Genomic DNA, 22,799 nt, shown 5'->3' on the forward strand with positions numbered 1-22,799 from the left:
CATTTAATTTAATACAATTCTATTTCTCTGTTACACCCCACTGGATGACTCCGTTCTGACGCCATACCGTCTAGCTTCCCTATTCTTTCCACCCCACATCGATGAATTAGTGACAGGTGTTGATATCTCTTGGAAATATTTTCCCCTAAACAAGCACTTTTCCTTCACGGAATATTTAAAAGTTTAATAGCATGTGCTGTCAATCCCAGATGCTTTATTTTCACAAAGAAAATCGCAGTTTTTATTATTCGATAGCGGGAAGGAGAGCTACCAGGAAGAACTTTGATTCTCTCCGTGAAATGGTAAATGGAGAGGAAACTTAAAAAATGGACACTCGGAATCATTACAGCTATAATTAAATATTGCCCATTTTTCCTTATATAATTTTGATTGGCGAAATGATTTGTTCGAATTGAATTGGCCGAATCCAATGATGGTTTGTTGAAGAAATGGGAGGAGGTGTGGATTTCTGGGATCATCCCTACTACAAAACTGTGAAGAGATTCACCGCTGCCGTTGGCCTATGGCCCGGCCAATCAATGAAGGAGATCATCATGTGTCGTTTTGGAATATTTATCGTTTCAGTCGTTCAAATTGGGCCACAGGTACAATTTAAAAATAAATAACATTTGTTTTTTCACCCTCAGCTTTCTTATGCTTTCTAATACATTGTAGATAATGGCTTTTTGGAAACATCGAAATGACAGGAAAATGGTTATGGATACCATCAGTCCTTTTATCGTAGATCTTGTATTTACCGTGAAATTGGTGAATGTATGCTGCCACTTTAAAAAAGTGAGTGATTTTTTTTGTTAGTATAAAGAATTGGGAACATCGATTTGATTTTCAGTTGCGTTATCTCTTGGAACAAATCAGAGAACACTGGACCATTTTTTCTCGGAATAATGGAATTTATATGCTTCATTATCATAGTGATTTCGGAAGAAAACTTTCGGTGTTGTATCTAGGTAAGTGATTTTCTTCAATTTTTATATTCATTTTATAACTGAGAAATCTCGTGGTTTGAATCAGGAAGTGTCGAGAGATATTTCCTGGTCGGTAGGGATCTCTTCAGTTTTCATGAATATTTTGTTACGCTTGTCCAACACAATATGCAATTTGAAAAAAAAAATTAAATTTAATCATTACATTTTACGATAACTCGATTTAATTTTATTTAGTGGGAGTATACGTCGGTTGGTTGTGTTACACAACTGAACCGCTGCAGCGAATAATTTTCTATCGTCTCCTGAACCCCAACATTACGGCACCAAAGAGATTCTCGATGCCAATGGATTTTGGACCAGTTAACCTGGCCATCTGGTATTATCCACTCTTATTCGGATCTGGATTTTGCGTTTTTGTGATTTTGACGGTCGTCGGTTCCTGTGATTTACTACTATTCTTGTGTGCGGAGCATGCTTGCGGAATGTTCAAAGCATTAGGGTGATGGATACCATGATTAATAACGCCACGTTCATGTGTATTTGAAGTAATTTCTCCTTTTTCAGTTATGCCATTGAACATCTGCCGCCTTACGATGCGGCTGAGAAGGGTGACTACAGTTTCGAGTACATGCGGAGGTGTGCGGCAATTCACCGGCGTGCAATAGAGTATGTAATTGCGATTCCATGATATTTTTTGGTCTTCATGTTAATCAAATTCGTATGAATAGTTTCGCAGAACACGTCAGAGATATTTTCCTTTGGTCATTCTTCGGTGTTATAGGATTAAATATGCTAATAATGAGTATAACTGCTGTGCAGGTGAGATCATGGCTAGAATCGCATTATGATGGCAATTCTAGCAGACACCCAGGTGGGGAATGCCAAGCTTCGCCGATGGGGTCAGCCTCGGTACAATTTTGGTTTACTGGACTCTGGGCCAGACGTAGTCTACTTAGATAAATGCAAGCTTGTTAATAGCGGAAAAAATTAACCCTGAAGTCCAAGGTTGAACCAACCATGGTCCAGCTTGAGGATGTCAAGCTTGAGCTCGGGGCTTCCAAGTATGAAAAAATTCAATAGAAAAACTTAGCGAATTCGCTAGAAAATGCTGTTAGAATCCTATAGAAATTCTATTGGGATTCTATCAAAATTCTAGGAAATTCTCGTATGTAATACCACAAGAGTTTGAAAAGTATCACAAATTTCCAGATAGGTTTGTTTGTATGCAGGGAACCTTGAGGGAATTACTCGATTAATTTTGAAGCTTGAGTAGTGTTCGGGAGGGAATTTTCCCATCCAAATGTCGGCCAAAAGAATTGCATTATGAGACAAAATCCATCTGACAGTTCCAAGCAGGGGTTCACTCGACCACGGAATCTTTTGTTTTCCACAAATATAGTCAACATGAAAAATTACCAGTTGAATTATCAAAAATTATCAGCTGAATACCGTGTTGACTATATGAAATAACAGTCAAATAGCGCAATTCTATTGGCTGACATTTGGATGAGGAAAATTCCCAGTTGAATTATCGAAAATTATTAGTTGAATACCGTGTTGATTATACAAAATAACAGTCGAAAAGTGGAATTCTATTGGCTGAAATTTGGTTGGGAAGAATTCTCGTTAAAATTCTATTTTTTGCGCTGATTCTGTGAGATATTTGATAAGAAAAAGTCAACAAATTAAGATTTTTCTATATGAATATTCTGTGGGAATTTTTTCTATAAAAATACTTGGGCATGAATCGGATCCTGTAATACAAAACAAAACAAAAATAGCAAAATTTATAAACTTCTTCCTATCAAAAATCTAATAGAATCTCCATAGAATTTTTAGAGAATTTCAATAGAATTTTCCAGCGAATCCGCTAAGGTTTCCTATTCAATTTTTTCATGCGTGCAGTTGTGTTCGAACAAGTTTTAAACACCTTAGTAGTTGGCCCAAGCTTGAATTATCACTGTCTTTCTAATCTAGTAATATTCAAATAATAAAGCTTGGATTTACGTAATTTCAACCATCAATAGTTATTATTATTTGAAAAAAAAAAATTTTCAATTTTATGTTATTAAAAAATTTTTTTGTCATTCCGGCCGTGAGGCACCGCTTCACGGACGCTCCGCGTCTCTGCCTACGGCCGTCATAACAAAAAATACTGTTCGTCATACGGCCAAAAAAAACTTTTCTAGCTCATATGATTGCAGCCCTCGCCTTCGGTTCGAGCTGCAAACTCATATTCGCCAGAAAAGTGTTTTTCGGCCGACTGACGAAATATACTATTGTTTTTGTTTTATTGGTTGAGTTTGGATCAAGCTTGAACCAATTGGTCATTTCCCACATGGGCACTGGACTAGACTTTGAACTCTAAACCTGAGTCGAGTCAAATCTCTAGTCCAGAAGTCTGGTTCCAGTCTAGGTTCTATTCTAGTCGTAGGCAGAGAAAATAGATCAGGAAAAAATGATTAAAAAATGGCCCCGACTTGGGCTAGTTTTTCCTGTAATCTTCTCGCTCGTAGATTCTATTCTAGTGTAGTATACAGTCTTTTATGATGGGACCGCCGTCGACACTGGCGATGAAAAATAAGGATGGAAGATATATTTTTAGGTCACTTTACGTCTGAATCAAACAAATCTAGGTGGTGATCAATCTGAATGCTATGGAGAAAGTCATCCAATACACGTCCTTTGTATCCATGCAGATGGTGCACCTATTCGTGGAATGTTTTTCAGCTCAACGTGTGATGGATGCCAGTTTTGAACTCAAAGAGACTCTGTAAGTTTAACCCTAATCTGGTTACCACACTCAATCCGACGACTCTGGTCACCTCCACGGGGATTCCCCGCCGTGTTCTTTAGGCTCTAGCGTTGCCGAATTTACTCTACACTGCCCGGGCATGTTTAGCGAGTTTCTGGCAACGTCGCGTGATGGGAATTTCATTTAACATGGGAAAAAATAATTCATCTGCTCGAAATAATTTGTTTTCTTTAGGAATTTTGGGAAATGTGTTATTCTAAAAACTACTATAATTCTTTAAACACTTCAATTTTTCCGGTTAGCCAGTCAATTATCATTAAAGAAAATTGACGTGCGGGCGGGTTCCCTCATATGGTGACCAATCTGGGGTTCAGGGGAGACTACTATGAGTTTTAAAAGCCGCGGGCTATTAGAGTGAGATTTTTCATGCATTAACCCATTGCACAACCAAAGTCACCAAATGTTACCGTGGGAGGAAAGTGGGGGGAGGGGCCGCCAATGAGAGCGCCATCGTACGCTGTATTTGTGAAGTTCTAGTGTGTGAGTGTGTCCGTGAGAGCCAGAGTTAGGGCCGTGTGACGTGTTCTCTTTTCGCCCCGTGCAATTTATTCTTTTTTCCTTATTCCTTCTATTTTTTCCTTATTAATTTTATTGTTTGTTCATAGCGATTGAGAAATTTTACGAAAATTTAGGATTAAAAAAGAAAAAAAACGAAGTTTAAGGTTAAAATAGGTAAGAACATTTACATTGCATTAAATAATCATCTGCGGTTATTCAGCATGGTTTACCGTGAATAATAATCCTTGCAATTATAAAATAAGAGTAATTGACATGACTCAATGATTTTTCCTGAAACCTCAAGAGATAATTACAAAATAAATCCAAGATAAAAATAAAATCAAGAGTTAATTATATATACAAAATATCCTAAATTCATGCAAATGATTTTCAATCAAGCTGGACAGTGAATTATGCTAAGATAAGAATTTAAATAGCTATCGAAAAGAAGTTTTGTTCACTTTTCCTCCTAATTTCACTCGTTTCCAAGGTATTTACAAATCCAGTTATTGAAGAATTGATTTTATTACCAATTTTTCATTTGTCATTGAATCATGTCAAAAATTATCCTTGAAAATGTTGCTAAATGAATTATACTTGATCATGTTATAGTAATTAACAGCTTAATGGCGAAACTATGCCAAAGGTACAAGTCAAAGGACAGAGAGCCAAGTCTGCTCGAATTAATCCCCTCAAATCCACGAAGACCAAAGAACAAAATCGACAATCGAGGAAAAAACCTGTCAGGAAAGGAAATGAGGAGAACATTACACCCAATGCTGAAAACGCAGATGGGTATAATAGTGACACATCTGAACGACCATGGGAGTCAGCGTCTGAATGTGGAGATAGTGATGACGATGTCAACAAGCAATCATTGGAACTGGAGTGGACCGAAAATGTTGTCGACCACCCTGTGGACAATTTCCTTCTACACAGAGCCCCACGACATGGTTTGCCACCTGATGCTATGGAAGCGGATTTTNAACATTTACATTGCATTAAATAATCATCTGCGGTTATTCAGCATGGTTTACCGTGAATAATAATCCTTGCAATTATAAAATAAGAGTAATTGACATGACTCAATGATTTTTCCTGAAACCTCAAGAGATAATTACAAAATAAATCCAAGATAAAAATAAAATCAAGAGTTAATTATATATACAAAATATCCTAAATTCATGCAAATGATTTTCAATCAAGCTGGACAGTGAATTATGCTAAGATAAGAATTTAAATAGCTATCGAAAAGAAGTTTTGTTCACTTTTCCTCCTAATTTCACTCGTTTCCAAGGTATTTACAAATCCAGTTATTGAAGAATTGATTTTATTACCAATTTTTCATTTGTCATTGAATCATGTCAAAAATTATCCTTGAAAATGTTGCTAAATGAATTATACTTGATCATGTTATAGTAATTAACAGCTTAATGGCGAAACTATGCCAAAGGTACAAGTCAAAGGACAGAGAGCCAAGTCTGCTCGAATTAATCCCCTCAAATCCACGAAGACCAAAGAACAAAATCGACAATCGAGGAAAAAACCTGTCAGGAAAGGAAATGAGGAGAACATTACACCCAATGCTGAAAACGCAGATGGGTATAATAGTGACACATCTGAACGACCATGGGAGTCAGCGTCTGAATGTGGAGATGGTGATGATGATGTCAACAAGCAATCATTGGAACTGGAGTGGACCGAAAATGTTGTCGACCACCCTGTAGACAATTTCCTTCTAGACAGAGCCCCACGACATGGTTTGCCACCTGATGCTATGGAAGCGGATTTTCTGAGTTTATTTCTTAATGAAAGTTTTTACCAAAATATTGTTACAGAAACGAACAGGTACGCATAGCATTTACAGAAGAAAAAGAATTATTCAGACAAGATATGGACACCTGTTACACTTCCTGAAATAAAAGTTTATATTGGAATCCAAATATACATGGGAATAATTGATCTACCAACAGTAGAATATTATTTTTTTGGTGATTTTGTTAATTGTCCAATTGTTGCTAATACCATGACGTATAATCGTTTTATAAAGATTGGAAAATACCTCCATTTAACTGATGAAGACAATTCAACCGGCCATCCATTGTACAAAGTTCAACCAGTCCTCGACATCTCCAACAAATTCCCCGACTATTTACAACGTGGCCGAGACTTATCTGTTGATGAAGCTATGGTCGGATTCAACGGCAGGTTGGGATTGAAACAATATATGACACAGAAGCCCACCAAATGGGGTATAAAGGTGTGGATGATTGCTGAAGCTCAAAGTGGGTATGTCCTCCGTCTCAGAGTTTACTTAGGTAAAAAAGAACCTGCCCGTAATGAATTGCTGTTGGGGGAGCAAGTCGTCATGGACATGATTGAACCTTTTGTGGGCAAGAGACATCATATCTTTTTTGATAATTTCTTCACCTCTATTCGATTGCTAGGAATGCTTGCCCAAAAGCATTTATATGCTTGTGGCACAATTAGGACTAATAGGAAAGAATGGCCAGACGAATTACGCAAACCAGCAGCTTTAAAATTGAAACCCGGTGACTGCATACAGCGCCAGAAGGGCAATCTAACAGCCACTCTGTGGCACGACAAACGCGATGTTGCACTAGTTTCAAACAATTGTGATCCGTTGGGACGAGTGGAGAAGGATAGGAGGCAAAAAGGTGGTGGTACTAGCACTCTATCGTGTCCTCTTCCTATTATAATTTATAATCAGGGTATGGGTGGTGTTGATCTAGCTGATCAACATCGATCATACTATCCGGTCGGGCGAAAGAGTAACAAATGGTGGAAATACGTACTGAATTTCATTATTGACGTTTCCATCATCAATGCGTTCATTTTATATTCAAATACTACTCCAGAAACCCAGAGGCGAGTTAAGAACCAGTTGCATTTCAAGGAACAACTGGTCCGACAATTGATTGGAGATTTTACTTCTCGCAGGCGAGCAGGTAATCCTAAAGGAATGCCCCTTGTTCATCAATTGACTGTGACCACTATGAGGATTTGCGTTGTATGTGCCCAGGAAGGACGTAAAACCCCGAGTAATAATCCAATACGTTCAAGTTGGGAGTGCTTGGGATGCCAAAAAGTTATGTGTAAGGTCCCATGTTTCACAAAGATTCATCAGGGACTAGATGCCAAAGTAGCCACTTAAGTCTGTGATGAAATGATAATTTAGTTGGACTTTGAAATAAGAAACATATGTGATTCGTAGTATGTAACAGAACTGCGCCAAAGTATTGTTAACTTCTGCCACTGATGTCATTTGTAAGCTGTAAATCATTGTTGACATAATAAATAATAATAATTCTTCAAAATAAATAATTGTTTCAAATAAAAATATCGGCAGATAATTGAACGCGGGAACTAAAGGAGTATTTATTTTTGAATTGCCGCGTAGATACGTCCCTGGGCGCGCCATCCCCACGACCACCAGAATCCGTCTGGCCGGAGAGTGGGGACACGCTTGGTTGTGCAATGGGTTAAAGATCGATTATATATGTCTGAAAACGAATAAATAGTGCAAAAAAATCTATTATTTATTGTTCGTTTGTGAAATGTTAAAAGTAGTTCAGGGCCTCCAATTTTTCAGCAGCACAGGTTTTTTTCAATATTTTTGAAAAAATGTGTACAAAACAATTACGAATTAGTTTTTTGAATTTTGACTCCTACACAATTAATTTCGATTTGGTTAATATAAAAATTGGCACAATTCATGGAAAATAGGCAGAAAAATTATCCGTAACCCTCGATCCCTCGCGTTCGGTCGCCAGCCTTCATCAGTCGCACGGTTAGCGCAGCGCCGCTGAGTTAAACCGAGCGCGCTGTTGCCACCTTGGCGCTTACCACTATGCTCGCATTTCAAGTATGGCAGTGAATTTAGCAACACTGTCGTTGGAGGGATCGACAGACTCAATCGCACCGGGTGGCGCGGCGCCGCTTTTCTGTACGTTCGAAGTTTCTTTGATTTTTTCAGCTAAACAGATTGCTCGAGAATAAAACGGACAACGTCAACGTTTAATAAAAAGATGGAACTCTAATTTTTTCAGAATTTTGAAGTGTCGAGAAACACGCCAGATTATAAAACCATGAAAACGAGCGGCGCCGCGATCATTGAGTGAGTGATCGAGGATTAAACTATTTAAAATATATTCTCGATTCTTTCAGAAAAATGTGGGTGCTATTTTACATCAATGGTCCAATTTTTGATTAAAAAAAAAACAAAATTAACCGTGTAGGAGTTGAATTTCAAAAAACTAATTCGTAATTGGTATTGCACACAATTTTTCAAAAATGTTGAAAAAAAATCTGGTCTATTTTTAACATTTTAAGTGGTTGCGGGGCAAAGGAACAATAAACAATTAATTTTTTTGCACCAATTATTCGTTTTTAGACATGTATAATTGATTTTCAATGTACGAAAAATTTCATTCCAATAGCCCACGACTTTTGAAACTCATAGTAGTCTCCCCTTAATTCAAGTACTCATAGCGATGAATCATGTTATAAACTTTCTCTGCAATATCTAGGACAAATGCCAAATGGTATGATGCTTCAAGGCGAACGCAGAAACTGATCCCTCTGATGCTCATAAGAAGCCAAACTCCAATTGTTCTAACTGCTGGGAAAATAATTGTTATGAATATGAACACATATGCTGTGGTAAGACTCAAAAATCACTCTTTTTTTTTGTTTCATTCTTGGTTGTGCTATTACAGGTTCTCAAGACGGCAGCATCATATTTTACGGTATTTTTGGTTATGCAGTGAAATGAGGTGGGACTTGTTGCGACGAATATGTATTGAATAAAACAGAAAGGATTATAATGTTACTATCTTTCTGCTCATTTCTTTTGCTTCCGAATGGAAGCCTTGTATTTGACCGACTTGTCGATTCTCTAATTTTGATTGCATATGGTCTAGAATGTTGAGAAACGTGAAAAAATGATGTTTAGGGTCGGTGTGTATTTATGTCTATGACAACTTAGATTTTTGGTGATTAATTTTTCGAAAATTCAGGATAAATGCGGTGAAATTTGTAGATAAAAATCTGAAATTTTGGCTCATTGTACACGGAGAAAAAAATTCCAGAATTTTTCAGGCGAAATTCAGGCAAAAATTACCGTGCCGTCTGATAAAGTGGGTTCAATTGTCTAGCACCAGAAAAATTCCGGTGCTGCATAGTAAAAATTCCGGTAACGCACAATAAAAGCTTGATCCCTGACTGTTTTCTATTATATGATAAATTTCATTCAATAGTTAAAAATGAGTAAACATTGTCATTCAGCATATCATCCTATTAATTTTATTTTAACCTCTCCTCCATATCCTCTCTCCCATATTAAAAGCGGAATGCGCGGCAAACGTATGTGGAACGTTTGACAGGCCAATGTATATCTACAGCGTTATACACCTCATGAAGCGAAAATAAAGGGCACTTATTTTATTTCTTAACCGTTTTATCACAACACTAATTAATATTTCACTGAATTGATATTATGAAAAACATTAACCTGGGGTTTCAGTAAGGAGATATGTGAGAGAGGAGGCTAGAGGAGGCGACGGAATAAATCATCTGGTCACGTTGAGTCGATGTTCGTGGTTGCGGAGGGGGGACGAAGAGTACCGAAATCTTACGAATGCGCGATCGGGTCCTAGGATTCTGGTAGAGCACCGGAAAAATTTGCCAGTCAGTGTCATAATTTTTCTCGTATTTCTCGTAAAAATTCACTGTCGCTTCGATTTTACCGTGCTGCACAAGAATTTTTCCCCACATTTATCCGAAAAATGACTCGTGCAACAGTACTTTTTCCTACTCTTTGCGGTACATTTGGCCTGGAAAGACCATCTGAACCAACTTTACTGTGCGGGCACGGTAATTTTTCTCGTACATTTCTCTCCGTGTAGCTATGATTGAGCTCAACATTGACACGCTGTTTCAGAAAGGTCATAATGAGGGTCAAAAAAGTTATATGACCCCCACATGATCTCCATATGATACTGTTGATTCTCATTGTGACTCTTATGCTCCAAAAGTTTATAGGAAATTCTATTGAGAATCTCATATGAAATCCTGTACACGGAGAAAAAAATTCAATAAAAATTACCAGAAAAAAAAAAACGTAAAAATTACGTTTCGAAACGTAATCCCCGAGCGAAGTAAAATTCAATAAAAAGTGTGAGTCGGAACTGAAATTGTCGAGGAAATTGTATGAATCGCCACGTAAATTCTACGATTTATTCTGTAAAAATTAACCACCCGTCTGAAGACTCACCACTGTGGGGACAACAGGTCGTTCCCTAATTTTTCTCCAACGATTAAGAAATTTTACGGAACGGAACGTAAAAATATCTCACCAGCTTCATAAAAATTGTTGAACGTTCAAGAATTTTCGATTTTGGAGGCATAATAAGTCGAGAATTTCAAGTTTCTATAAGATTTTACTTCTTCGGAAAAAATACGTGACAATTTGGTACACGAAGAGAAATGTTCAGTAAAAATGACGAAACTCACAGTTCGCTCACCGATTACGGAATAGACTCAGGAAATTTAAGTGATGGTAGCTCAATTTTTCAGAGGAGATTCAGGTAAAAATTACTGAACGCTCTGGAAAAATTCCGTGACAGTTGCGTAAAATTTCCTACAGCCACATTTCGCTACGGAATTACGGAATAGATACGTAATTTTTATTGAATATTTCTCTCCGTGTACTTTGTTCGGTGATGAAACTAAGAATTCACAGAACGTTTCAGATTTCTTCTCTTCCATTCCTATAAAAATTGCCGGAAAACGATTCCCCATTGCGGATTACATGAATTGTTCCGTAATTTTTACTGAATATTTCTATCCGTGTAGGAAATGCTATAAGAAATACAATAGGAAAAATCTGATAAGGAATCCTATAACAAATCCTATCTGGAAAATCCTATAGGAAATGTTCGAATCCTCCAAAGGATTTCCTATAGAAAAATATGCAATAGAAAATCCTATAGGATTGTTTCATACGTGGCTGCTTGTTATACATGGCAATCCACTGAAATTTTCTACAATTGTCGTCGTGGATTAAATAAATGGAGGAGACTACCACTAGTTTTTCCGCAATGACTACCACCAATTTTCTACAATGAAACTATTCATCCGTACTACTGTGAGCTTTTCGCGATGGCTATAATGCCCCGAACTCTGTTACTCAGGTAGTAATGTATCTTCCACTTTGAATGATTCATGTTTCAAAGAGAAGTCATTGTCCTAAGAAATGATACACAGAAACAATTTTTCCCTCATTATTGGTCTTAATACTATTTCTACTTCTACTCTCACTTGCTTCCTATTAAATAACTCATAGCGGGCGCCGAAGAGTCTGGACATTCTCACCTTTCCTCCTCACGTTGATGTATTATCGAAAGGTGTGAAAATCAATTATTAATGTTTGCCTCGAAATAAACCCCTTCTCCTCACTGAATATTTAAAAAAATCATTGCGTCACTGTCAATCACGCATGGATTTTTTTTCCACCTCGCGACCTAATACTTAATTCATGGATCATACGGAGAATCTGCTACTACGTGATATTTTGCTGAGCCGAGGAAGAACTTCAGACACGGACTCTTAAGAGTAATCCCATCATAAATCCATTGTGAAACAGTCTGTTCTCCATCAATATTTTTAGGTAAATTTCCGTTGAGGTAATGTTTACTCTGAATTGGATTCGCTGAATTTTCATGAATTGGAAGAGATGCCTGACAGCGAAGATTTTTGGAATCATCCCTATTACAAAATGGTGAGAAGGGTGACGAGTTTTATGGGCCAATGGCCCTATCAATCCACGGGAGTACACATCGCAACTGCCATTGTGACGTTTTCTATTATCGGCATGATGCTGACAATACAGGTACTATTGAAAAATTGTTTTATGTTACGCGGCGATGAAACTATTATTTGACTCATGTGATTATAATCCTAGCCCTCGGCTCGGATTATAAAGTCACATTCCTCCGATAATACTTTTATCGCCTGATGACATAATGTACTATTGTCTTTCCACACTTAGAATATTTTACCTGGATTATTTTTCCAACCACGTCTGCATTAATATCAACATTTCTCCTCCTTCTCCAGTCCATTTCGCGGTTCTCGGCTCTTTCAACGTCCACAATGAAATACCACAAAAAATCCATTCACTATTGCCAACGCTTCGAGTGGTAAATCTCACTCCTCATCAGGGCAATTACTTCATTTGCATCTACTTGAAAAAACGAAGAACATGCAAAACATTACCAACAGTGTTAGAAATTTTTTAAAATTTAAGTAACAGATGCATTTGAATTTCCAATATTCTGAACTTGAATTCAATTTCAGACTAAATTGTTCATGGAATTCCTAATTCATCTTGGAAATTCAATAAAATTAAGTTCTTCATTATGAATGATCAATTGATCATTGAATTTTCGATGACAATTTGGATTTTCAAACCCATCGCGAAAATTAAGCAATAGATTGAAAATTCTGAAGAAAAGTTGCTTGAATTCACATGATTTTCAGTAATTTTCAGTGTCGTAGAACCGGAGAAATCAAATTTCAAGCATTTTAACAAGATCAATGGAAATGCCGTGTAAATTATTCGTTGTTAAAAATTTCCAGAATTTTTAGTTGAAATTTCAAGAGTAATTTTCAAACAGTGAAGGATCTATACATGAATTTCATTCCTACCTATTTATGAAACTCTCTTTTACTCCAAAAACATCCTTTCAAACATACGGATCAGCAAAGCATCACAAAAAAGTTTGTACCTTAACGTGTAGAATTATAGCCATTATGAACATCAAATTAATTCTCGGTTACAATCACATTATTTATTATAAAAATACTCCACCTATGTCATTGATAATTAAAGCCGCGAACTGAGAACCGGGAAACGGCTTGGAGAAGGAGGAGAAATTTTGATAGAATATTTTACGTTTTGTACATTGTGATGAAGATATCAGCTCTTTGGATAAATCGCGACGATTTCGAGGTGGTTCTAGACTGCACTGCTCCCTTCATCATAGATGTAGCGCTGCTGACAAAATACGTGAATAATTGTTGCCATTATAAGACGGCAAGTTATACTTTTCAACGCATCCATCGTTCAGTTTAATGATACAATAATTGCCGATCGTCCATTCGACTTCTAGATGGTTTACCTCTTGGAACAAATCAAATGTAATTGGAATATTCTCCCGAAAAATAATGGACTTCATATGCTTCATGATTACAGTGCTTTCGGGAGGAAATTCGCGAGGATATATATGAGTGAGTCATCTAGCCCGATAATGAACACTTTGACTTTCCATTTATATGTCACTAATCAAAAATTTCTTCAGCGGCGATATGGTTGAGTGTTGTAAGTTACGTAACTGAACCGTTACAGGAGAGATTGACCGTTTATCTTCTATACCCCAACGTCACATTAGCAAAGAGATTTTCCATGCCGATGGAATTCGGCCCTGTCGATGTGGACACTTGGTATTATTATCTCTGGTGTGCAACTTCATTTGGCATATTGACGCGTTTGACAGTCATTGGTTCATGTGATCTATTAATGTTCACTTTTGCTGAGCATGCAAATGGATTACTCAAGGGATTGGGGTGATGTAGAGCATGACTGATGAAATTGCGAGCGCTGAAATTTTCAAACTAAGCTTTTCGTTGCAGATATGTAATTGAACATCTGCCTCCGCACGACGATTTTGCAGGTAATGACGAAAGTTTTGAGTACATGAGACGCTGTGCGATGATCCATAGCCGTGCAATAGAGTATGTCATCATCTCATGATAATATCGTAGTACTGGATTGATAATAAAATTCCAATGAACAGGTTTGCAGAGCATGTCAGAGACATTTACCTCTGGTCTTTCTTCGGAATCATTGGGCTTAATATGATCTTAATGAGCATCACTGGTGTGCAGGTATAGTATCGAGGTCGTAATCCTTATTTTTGAGTGATTTTGCTTGAACTACTGCTGTCAATCGGACATTACTAGATAGTGAACAATATGGATGATTCGAAAAAACTGGTGAAGTTCGCTGTCAACATGATAACTCAGATGATGCATCTCTTTGTCGAATGCTTCATTGCCCAACGAGTGATGGACGCCAGTTTCGACTTGAAGGAGACTATGTACGCTCAATTTGATCTTTCATAGGTCCTATGAGTTTGTCCCATCCACTTCATCCCGAGCCATTTCATTCTTCCTTCTAGAATATGTTAAAGGTTTGTCATCAAGTGGCGAATTATAAGACTAATGTTGAATGATAATAAAAATTTTCGATTGTTGTTTTCTTCGTTAATTTGTTTACTTTTCGATTGAATCACATTGCACACGTGTTTTAGTACTCAATTATGGAATGACAGATGAAAGCATTCCGATGTTAATCTGTTCTTTATAAAATATTGAAGTGTTGTTTCCTGCTTATATTTTTTCATTCGGCAATTATGTATGCATTCATTTTCTTCAATTTTTCTCAAATTTTTGGTAATTTGTTCCTGAATTGTGTGATAATCCTCCTATCGTAAAAAGGAGAAAGGAAATCGATCTCGATATATCTCGAAAATGTCGAATCACTGTCACCGTAAGACTGAAACCGAAGCGCCACTACTTTTTTTTTAATTAACAATGTTTTTATTCAGTCAATAGAATTATTTACATGTATACATTTATAAAAACTTGTCTAAAAAAATTTGGCGTATAATAATACCTTTTGTATATGAAGGATTCTTTGTCAAGTGGGCCACCTATTTTCATCATGTCCGCAAATTTATTTGCAACAGTTCTCTCTCGGTTTCTATATTTTTTTGGGATTTTTAAGATTTTTTAAATATTTTTAATAATAATAGCCGTCAGTTTATGAGCAAAAGGTCAATTTTTCAATTTTATTCACTCATAAGTTATTTCTAGAGGAAAAATAATTTTAAAAATACATACAAAATCTGTTTTTCCTCAACTTTCCAAAAAAAAATATTTTCAAATTTTTTCGAGTAGAAATGAGCACCAAAAATGCAAAAAAACTTTTAAAAAAGCGTAAAAGCGTGATTTTCCGTCTTCGGGCCTGGTTAATTTTGATGAAAAAATTCAAGAATACTCCTTCCATTAGACTTATTCTTCAGTTAAAATGGCATCATGGGATCTCCAGTTCTTCTTAGGGAAAAAAATCGAAAAGTGTCCTTAATGATGCTTTTTGCCTGTCGGACAGCTTGTGATGCTCTCTGGACAATTAAGAAGTATAAAAAAAGACATTTCGGAGTGGCATCAGTTGAAATTTTCAAAAAAAACAACTTGATAGTACATATTTCTGCAAGTCATATCCTTAAAGCAGCTCTTTAACATTGCATTGCCATCAATAAAATGATTTATCGATGGCATAGTTCTTCAATTAATTAACAATAATAGAGAGTGAACTGTTAAGTGGAAATTTCAGAAGAAAAAGAGAAATTGTGGTTTAATATTTGAGATTTGTAATGCTCTAAAAGTAGCAGGTAGTTTACAATGATGGAATATATACAAATGTCATATCAACAATAATTTACAATCATGTTTTTCTTTGACGTCTTCGTGAATAGATTTTTACATCAGTAGATCTTCTAGCAGTTGTGATTGACTTCTTGTTTTTCGGGGAAAGGTCGAAGTCTTCGGCAAACGAAAATTTTCGCAGAATCAGTTTGTCGCTATCACTATCCGAAATAACACTGTGATACTTTTGAGTACCAGGTACAGGTTTCACATTCATAAAGCGGATAGCCAAATCAGTTGCTATTTTAGCATGTTCTTTTTCTGAAGTGAAGATTACTTTAGTTTTCTTCAAATGTAAGTTAGCCTAATTGTACAGTCCTCGGGGGTTCAAAATTTTCTCAGTCGGGTTGGCTGCTTGAAGACTCGCCCGTACGGGTTGCCTCTTCATGTTACCACCTATTCCGTCACAAGCGCCTTTCCCGTGCGCTGTTCCGAAGAAGTGCCACTCTGCAGAGATTCCAAAGTCTTCCTGATGTTTAGAGATATTCGTGAAATTGAATCGGTTTTTAAAATGTTGAGCAGCATCATCAGTGAAATAAATGATTTTATCCAGTTTGATTATTTCTGCTCCTCCAATTGACATTTAAGAAAACTCACCGCTGCAGACAATATCATCAATTTCGTCAAGGAACGTATCACTTGTTTCAGCAGGAGTTGTCATAGTATCCTCATCTTCTGTTGTTTCTTCTGCTGTTTCTTCCGATATCTCCACTCCAGAGTCATCGAGGCCATTATTGAGTAATTCGATTTCAAGATCAGACATGTTCTGAACTTTCTTATGACAAGAATCACAGATTGCTTTTCCTTTTAACTTCGGAATTTTTATCACTAAAATATCAGAGGCTAGTCGCACATTGGGCTTCCTATGTTTAGTCAACTTCAAAGGGTTGAAACACCGGCTTCGGAAAACATCCATTACAGGAAGATCAGGATAATCCAGAAGCACTTCAATGATTTCTTCGAGCACTGTAATGGTTTCGTGAAACAAACTATTACAATAAAACAAATTTATTGATTTACAACAGACCGATCGATTTTCATCTGGTTTTAGGTTATTTTCAGGTCAACATTTTCAACGTAGAACAACGTACTAATCATGGGATTATGAGCACCGTTATTGGAGGTGCGGGTTCGAATCCCGAGCGAGCACTTTTTCTCGTGGAAAAGTTATTATATTTTCCGGAAATGGAGATTATTGAAATTACATCGTTTATCGATTCCAAAATCTATAATTGAGAATATATCAGCTATTGATTTATTTTTCCTGAGATTTCCCACCAATTTGCCCCTAAAAGATATTTCTTTACATTACTTGATTGTCCAGAGGGCATTACAAGCTGTCAGACAAGCAAAAAGCATCATTAAGGACACTTTTTTATTTTTTTCCCTAAGAAGAACTGGAGATCCCATAATGCCATTTTAAATGCAGAATAAGTCTAATGGAGGGAGTATTCTTGAATTTTTTCATCAAAATTAACCCGGCCCGAAGATCGAAACTCACGCTTTTACGCTTTTCTTTTAAGTTTTTTTGCATTTTCGGTGCTCATTTCTACTGGGAAAAATTTGAAAATATTTTTTTTGGAAAGCTGAAGAAAACACTGATTTTTCATGTATTTTTAAAATTATTTTTCCTCTAGAAATGACTTGTGAGTGAATAAAATACAATAAATGACCACTTGTCTCATAAACTTACTGCTATTATTATTAAAAATATAAAAAGAATCTTAAAAATAAAAAAAAAATAGAAACCGAGAGAGAACTGTCGCAAATGAATTTGCGGACATGATGAAAATAGGTGGCCCACTTGACAAAGAATCCTTCATATGGGACATTCCATGTCAACTCAGCCACCCCGGATTTTTTTTGTCTAGAAAAAATGATTTGATTGCCGCATTTCGAACTACTATATATAGACAGTATTCCTGCCAAATTTCATTGCCTCATGATTTTTTGTTTCTGAGATAAAGACTACCAAACTTTAAATTTTCAAAAATCATAACTTTTGAATGGCGCATCCGATTCGCACAAATAAAAATAGAAATTTTTTTTTTCGTTCATACTTTCAGAGAAAAAATACTCCATAGGCGTGAAGAAGCTTCTACACCTATTTTTCGATGAATTTTTACGTTTTTATTTTTTTTCGGCTCCAGGGCCGTCCGGTATTCGCCTGCAATATTTTTTTTCTGATAGAGGACGTCCATATATGTTGTAAAAAAATACGCCAACATGGGAGAGCCAACCAGTGCACCGGAGAAAATTTTTGTTTCCTTAATTTTCGTGTTTTTCCGCTTTCTAGGGGAGCTGCCTCGTCTTTATTAAGAAATTGATATTTCAATCCATACCTTTGATGAATATGCGTTAGGAAAGAGATTCATCACGATAGAAAAGAGAAACAATGCGTCGAGAAAAAATTTTTTTCAAAGAAACAAACGTATCAATCAATATTTTTTGCTTATAACGATGAAAAGGAAAGCCATCATGGAAGAGACAAGCAGTACACCAGAAAAATGTGATTGCTTCGCAATTTTCTTATTTTTTCTCCTTTTCTCTTTTTCTTCTTCTTTTCAATCTTTTTTTTGCTTCTTTCACTTTTCAATCGACAGTTTTCCCTTCTGCTAAATGGGAGGGACTATCAACAACATTATAAACCTCTTTCGAAAGACAAAGTACTCATCCAAAGAAGTGCGAAAGATGGAAAAACAAGTTTTACTTTACTATAACGACCTTTTTACATTTTTACAATAAGAGGCTATTATTTACCGTCTCCAACTACCACGTGCCCAATTGCACTGATTTACTATACATCTATTCATCACGATTACTGTTTTGTAAATGCTTTCCGTGTTGTTGTTGTTTGTTTTCATTTCAGGAAAACTTCTTGGTTTTCCGCAGCCGAATATCGTTTCATTAACAATGGCTCTCCCGGTTTTGGAATGAAACAATGGTGTTTTTGAATGGCTGGAATAGCTTTGGCACTATCAAATCTTTCGCTCAATTCAGTTTTTATATTCTCATATTCGTCCTTGGTGAAAAAACACATCAATTCCTTTGAAATTCTCTTTTGACCATCGAAACAAAGCATCTGGCGTCAGGATGGGTTCACCATGGACGATTTGCAAGCTTCTACGTCTCGCTTCTCTTTTGAAAACAGCACCCACACCGTCACAAGCTCCTTTACCGTGTGCGGTTGCATGGAAATNTCGTGTGCGGTTGCATGGAAATGGGCCTCTGCATGTATTCCAAAATCAGTCTTGTGATGCAGAAGATTAGCCATTTGGTAACGATTCTTGTAATGCTGTGCAGCTCCATCGGTGACATGGATGATTCTCTCGACATCTTAGCAGTTATTCTTCACATGTTGTATTAGAATTTTCTGTACCAAGTAAACAACTGCGGTATCGTGAGTAGTACTATCTGATAAAACAACTAAACTCCGATGCTGGATCTCGTTTCCTTCGCGATAGTAGTAAACAACGGGATGGACTGTACATTGGTCATTGTTGTAATGGAAGGATTAAGCAGCATCTTGAGCCACAAAGGCATAATTTTCTGAGAAATCACAGTGCACTAGTACTTCGCCGTTATTCAAATTCTCTTTTCGATCTTTAACAAAAGCTGATTGTTCTTTAGCGATGAAGTGATGAGGTTTTAATACTTTTAATCGTTCAACAAGAAGATTGATGAAGTCATCCATCGCAAGCGTTTGTGTCTGCAAGGTACACCTGTCAGTAGTTTACCACATGCGAAATTGGAAAGTTTCGACAACAGAATCAGAAAGGAGCTTCTTCAATTCACATGAGAAGGGTTTCACCCCAGGGCAGTCGTTACATTCATCCAGATAACAGGCCGGGGTTGGATTTGTACACATCAGTTGTGCTAGACAATCTTTGTAATCCTTGAGTGGGCAGGGGGAATCTTTAGTTAGAGTGGCAATGTTGATGGCTTCGAGCAGCAATTTGCAATTTTGATGATACGTGCAAACACATACGACGTGAGTGCCATTTGCTCCCGCCAGTACACATTGTTTTGGTCTCAGCTCAACGAACTTACTGAAACCAACCGAAGCCTCTGGATAAGTATTTTTGTACTTCCTATAAAGGTGTTTCAGATTTTCGAGTATCATGCTTTTGCTCTACTTTCTTCTCTCCATTGATTTTGACGGATACTTTATCTTTCATCCCTGGCATGACACGACTATTCTCTAGATAAAACTTGTGTACTTTCTCGACCGTTTGTTTTGGAAGTGAATGGCCTACTTTCGCAATTGGTGAGGCAAATACTCCTTTGATTTCTCTCAATTTTTTCCCTCTTGACGCCATGTATCTCGTAATGCCAAATTCAGAAGCGATTTTCCACTGGCTCCACGACTGTGGAAGAACCGTCAAGATTTGCAAGCGCTCACCGTACTTTCTAGATCATTGAATTTTTTCTTTAAACCATCCAGCATTTCTTCTGATACTATTTCTCTTGAAGATCGATAGCGCTTTGATANTTTTGATTTCTCTCAATTTTTTCGCTCTTGACGCCATGTATCTCGTACTGCCAAATTCAGAAGCGATTTTCCGCTCGCTCCACGATTGTGGAAGAACCGTCAAGATTTGCAAGCGCTCACCGTACTTTTTCAGATCATTGAATTTTTTCTTCAAACCATCCAGCATTTCTTCTAATTCTATTTCTCTCGAAGATCGATAGCGCTTTGATAAAGAAGGATCAGCGTCATTTTGGCCATCTTCCGCATCAGAATGCATAGGGGAACTGAAGAATTCTGATACATTTTCCGCTTCTTCATCGATTGAAATGCCGGAATCGTCAAGATGGAAAGACCGACCTGATCTCAGAAAACTGTTCATCACATCTGGGCTTGGTTCGGGTGTTTCGGTGTGGGGCTTTGATATCTCGGGTGGGGTATCCGAACATCGAAGATGTGTATCGTGAAGATTCACCATTGAGACGGGTGGAATCACATAATTCGGGGCCATCTTCCGGCATTGGCCACAGATTTTCGCAGACTTTGGTAGAAAGGGAAACTTTTTGTGTATTGCCGAGGAAATGGGCCGCAAATCCAAACTATTGTGTCCCTTCTGACCAGGAATCCGCATCGGATTCGCACACCTATCACTTCGCGGCATTCTATGAAATGCAAAATTATCAAATCCAATCCAAGATTATCCGGAAACTGAGGATTATTCCAATAAGTAACGTGAAAACTGCTTACCTCGATACAACAGACAGGAAAATGCGAATCGATTCGCAAAGAATTGTACAACGATGAAAACTCAATGAGGAAGTTGAAGTTTTCACTAAAACTAGAGCCTCAGGAAAAACTGATGATATTAAATCAATGAATTGATTCCTTTTGTTTTCTTTTCTCATTTGTTTGGTCATGATTAGGCGAACTTCCGATGATGATGACACAGTATAGCTCTCATAAAAAGCGAAAAGACGCAAAAATTTTGAAGACAATTTTTTCCCCGACGCATTGTTTCTCTTTTCCATCGTGACGCATCTGTTTTCTAACTCATATTCATCAAAGGTATGGATTGAAATATCAATTTCTCAATAAAAACAAGGCAGCTCTCCTAGAAGGCGTAAAAACACGAAAATTTAGGAAACAAAAATTTTCTCCGGTACACTGGTTGTCTCTNACGAAAATTTAGGAAACAAAAATTTTCTCCGGTACACTGGTTGGCTCTCCTACGATGGCGTATTTTTTTACATCATATATGGACGTCCTCTATGAGAAAAAAATATTCCAGTCGAATACCGGATGGCCCTAGAGCCGAAAAAAAATAACAACGTAAACATTCATCGAAATTTAGGCGTAGAATCTTCTTTACGCCTACGGAATATTCTTTTCCTGAAAGTATGAACGAAAACAAAAATTTTCTTTTCTTATTTGTTCGAATCGGATGCGCCATTCAAAAGTTATGAATTTTTGAAAATTTAAAGTTTGGTAGTCATTATCTGAGAAACAAAAAATCATGAGGCAATGAAATTTGGCAGGAATACTGTCTATATATAGTAGTTCGAAATTCGACAATCAAATCATTTTTTCTCGACAAAAAAAAATCCGGGGTGGCTGAGTTGACATGGAATGTCCCATATAAACTAATGGCCAATTAGCGGCTCTCAAGTGTAAACAATATCATTATAGATAATTCTATAAATTTTATGTTACCAAACAATATCTATTAATGATAATTAATTGGACGTATCGTCAGATACGAACACTATATAATTTTGTTTTTATTTAATGCGCACAAAAACAATTTTTTTTAGGAGTTGCTTTATTGTTAAAAAAAAGACACCCTCATATGTGCGTATTAATGAGGATATAAGAGAGTAATTATCAATTACTTATTGATGATAATAATCATAACAGGGTATCGTGTTTTTATGTTTTTTGACAAATCTTAAAAAGGGATAGTGTCAAAAGAATTTAATATTTGTGACGGCGCTAACCAACGTGAACCTCAAAACTTAAAATGTAAACCGTAGACTTATCCATAACTCGATGCGAAACTCAAAACAGCCGGAGTGTTGTCACCTTCGGCCTCTGCTCCTCGATGTCCCCATGAAGATCCTCGAAAACCGAATAAACAAAAACAAGCAGGCGACCGACCCTATTCGACAGAAGACTTGTGACACCACACTGTTATGTCAAAAGTCTTCATTTTTCTGCTACCAATTACATTGGTTATAAGCTTCCGAAGGGAAGAAGTGCATCGTCTATTTTTTATTTTTATTATTTCAACCGTAGTATATAAAATCATTTCGTCCTCTTAAAAATTTCATATGTAAAATTATGTGGTTTTACTCCGATTCAATTATTTCTCTCGATTTCATTCGTATTTTCCAAAACAGACTGATCTGTGCTGATGAATACACGTCCCATTCGAATTCAAAAAAATCATTCTCATTCCAGATGGTATTCCATAGTGCAACTTTTCTTCTTTCATATGGAATAG

The 22,799-nt window shown here is 36.8% G+C and overlaps 2 protein-coding genes across 5 annotated transcripts in view; both read left to right on the forward strand.

Moving 5' to 3' along the window:
- The first annotated feature begins 261 nt into the window (after positions 1-261).
- Positions 262-9,073, forward strand: LOC107044772 (odorant receptor 4). Of its 3 annotated transcripts, none has more exons than XM_015266800.1 (10): positions 262-302; positions 448-605; positions 676-795; positions 851-968; positions 1,182-1,446; positions 1,512-1,613; positions 1,676-1,766; positions 3,584-3,720; positions 8,811-8,943; positions 9,000-9,073. In XM_015266800.1, exons 2-10 carry the CDS (start codon positions 450-452, stop codon positions 9,048-9,050), a joined length of 1,173 nt encoding a protein of 390 aa, XP_015122286.1. In that variant the 5' UTR covers positions 262-302; positions 448-449; the 3' UTR covers positions 9,051-9,073. The 3 variants fall into 3 exon arrangements, with proteins under 3 accessions (XP_015122286.1, XP_015122288.1, XP_015122287.1); XM_015266802.1 differs by having other exon boundaries at positions 1,694-1,766; XM_015266801.1 differs by lacking the exon at positions 262-302 and having other exon boundaries at positions 371-605.
- A 2,756-nt stretch (positions 9,074-11,829) lies between these two features.
- LOC107044764 (odorant receptor 82a) overlaps positions 11,830-22,799 on the forward strand; it is a 19,719-nt gene continuing 8,749 nt past the window's right edge. The window contains exons 1-8 of one of the 2 annotated variants that reach the window (XM_029126572.1): positions 11,830-11,895; positions 11,951-12,172; positions 13,259-13,378; positions 13,455-13,572; positions 13,644-13,908; positions 13,975-14,076; positions 14,139-14,229; positions 14,305-14,441. In XM_029126572.1, the coding sequence (XP_028982405.1) occupies positions 12,017-12,172; positions 13,259-13,378; positions 13,455-13,572; positions 13,644-13,908; positions 13,975-14,076; positions 14,139-14,229; positions 14,305-14,441 (989 nt within the window). In that variant the 5' untranslated portion in view covers positions 11,830-11,895; positions 11,951-12,016. Of the gene's footprint in view, positions 12,173-13,258; positions 13,379-13,454; positions 13,573-13,643; positions 13,909-13,974; positions 14,077-14,138; positions 14,230-14,304; positions 14,442-22,799 lie in introns of both variants that reach the window. The other variant, XM_015266791.2, reaches the window with a different exon arrangement.

The sequence above is a fragment of the Diachasma alloeum genome, unplaced genomic scaffold (genome assembly GCF_001412515.2).
Source record: "Diachasma alloeum isolate Michigan unplaced genomic scaffold, Dall2.0 Dall_scaffold_00798, whole genome shotgun sequence".
Taxonomy (NCBI): domain Eukaryota; kingdom Metazoa; phylum Arthropoda; class Insecta; order Hymenoptera; family Braconidae; genus Diachasma; species Diachasma alloeum.

Excerpts from the sequence above, each read along its gene's own strand:
- LOC107044772 (XM_015266800.1), top strand. The coding sequence starts at position 450 with ATGGGAGGAGGTGTGGATTTCTGGGATCATCCCTACTACAAAACTGTG. Across the intron at positions 1,614-1,675 it reads ATTCACCGGCGTGCAATAGA|TTTCGCAGAACACGTCAGAG; the intron begins GTATGTAATTGC and ends TCGTATGAATAG. Across the intron at positions 8,944-8,999 it reads ATATGAACACATATGCTGTG|GTTCTCAAGACGGCAGCATC; the intron begins GTAAGACTCAAA and ends GTGCTATTACAG.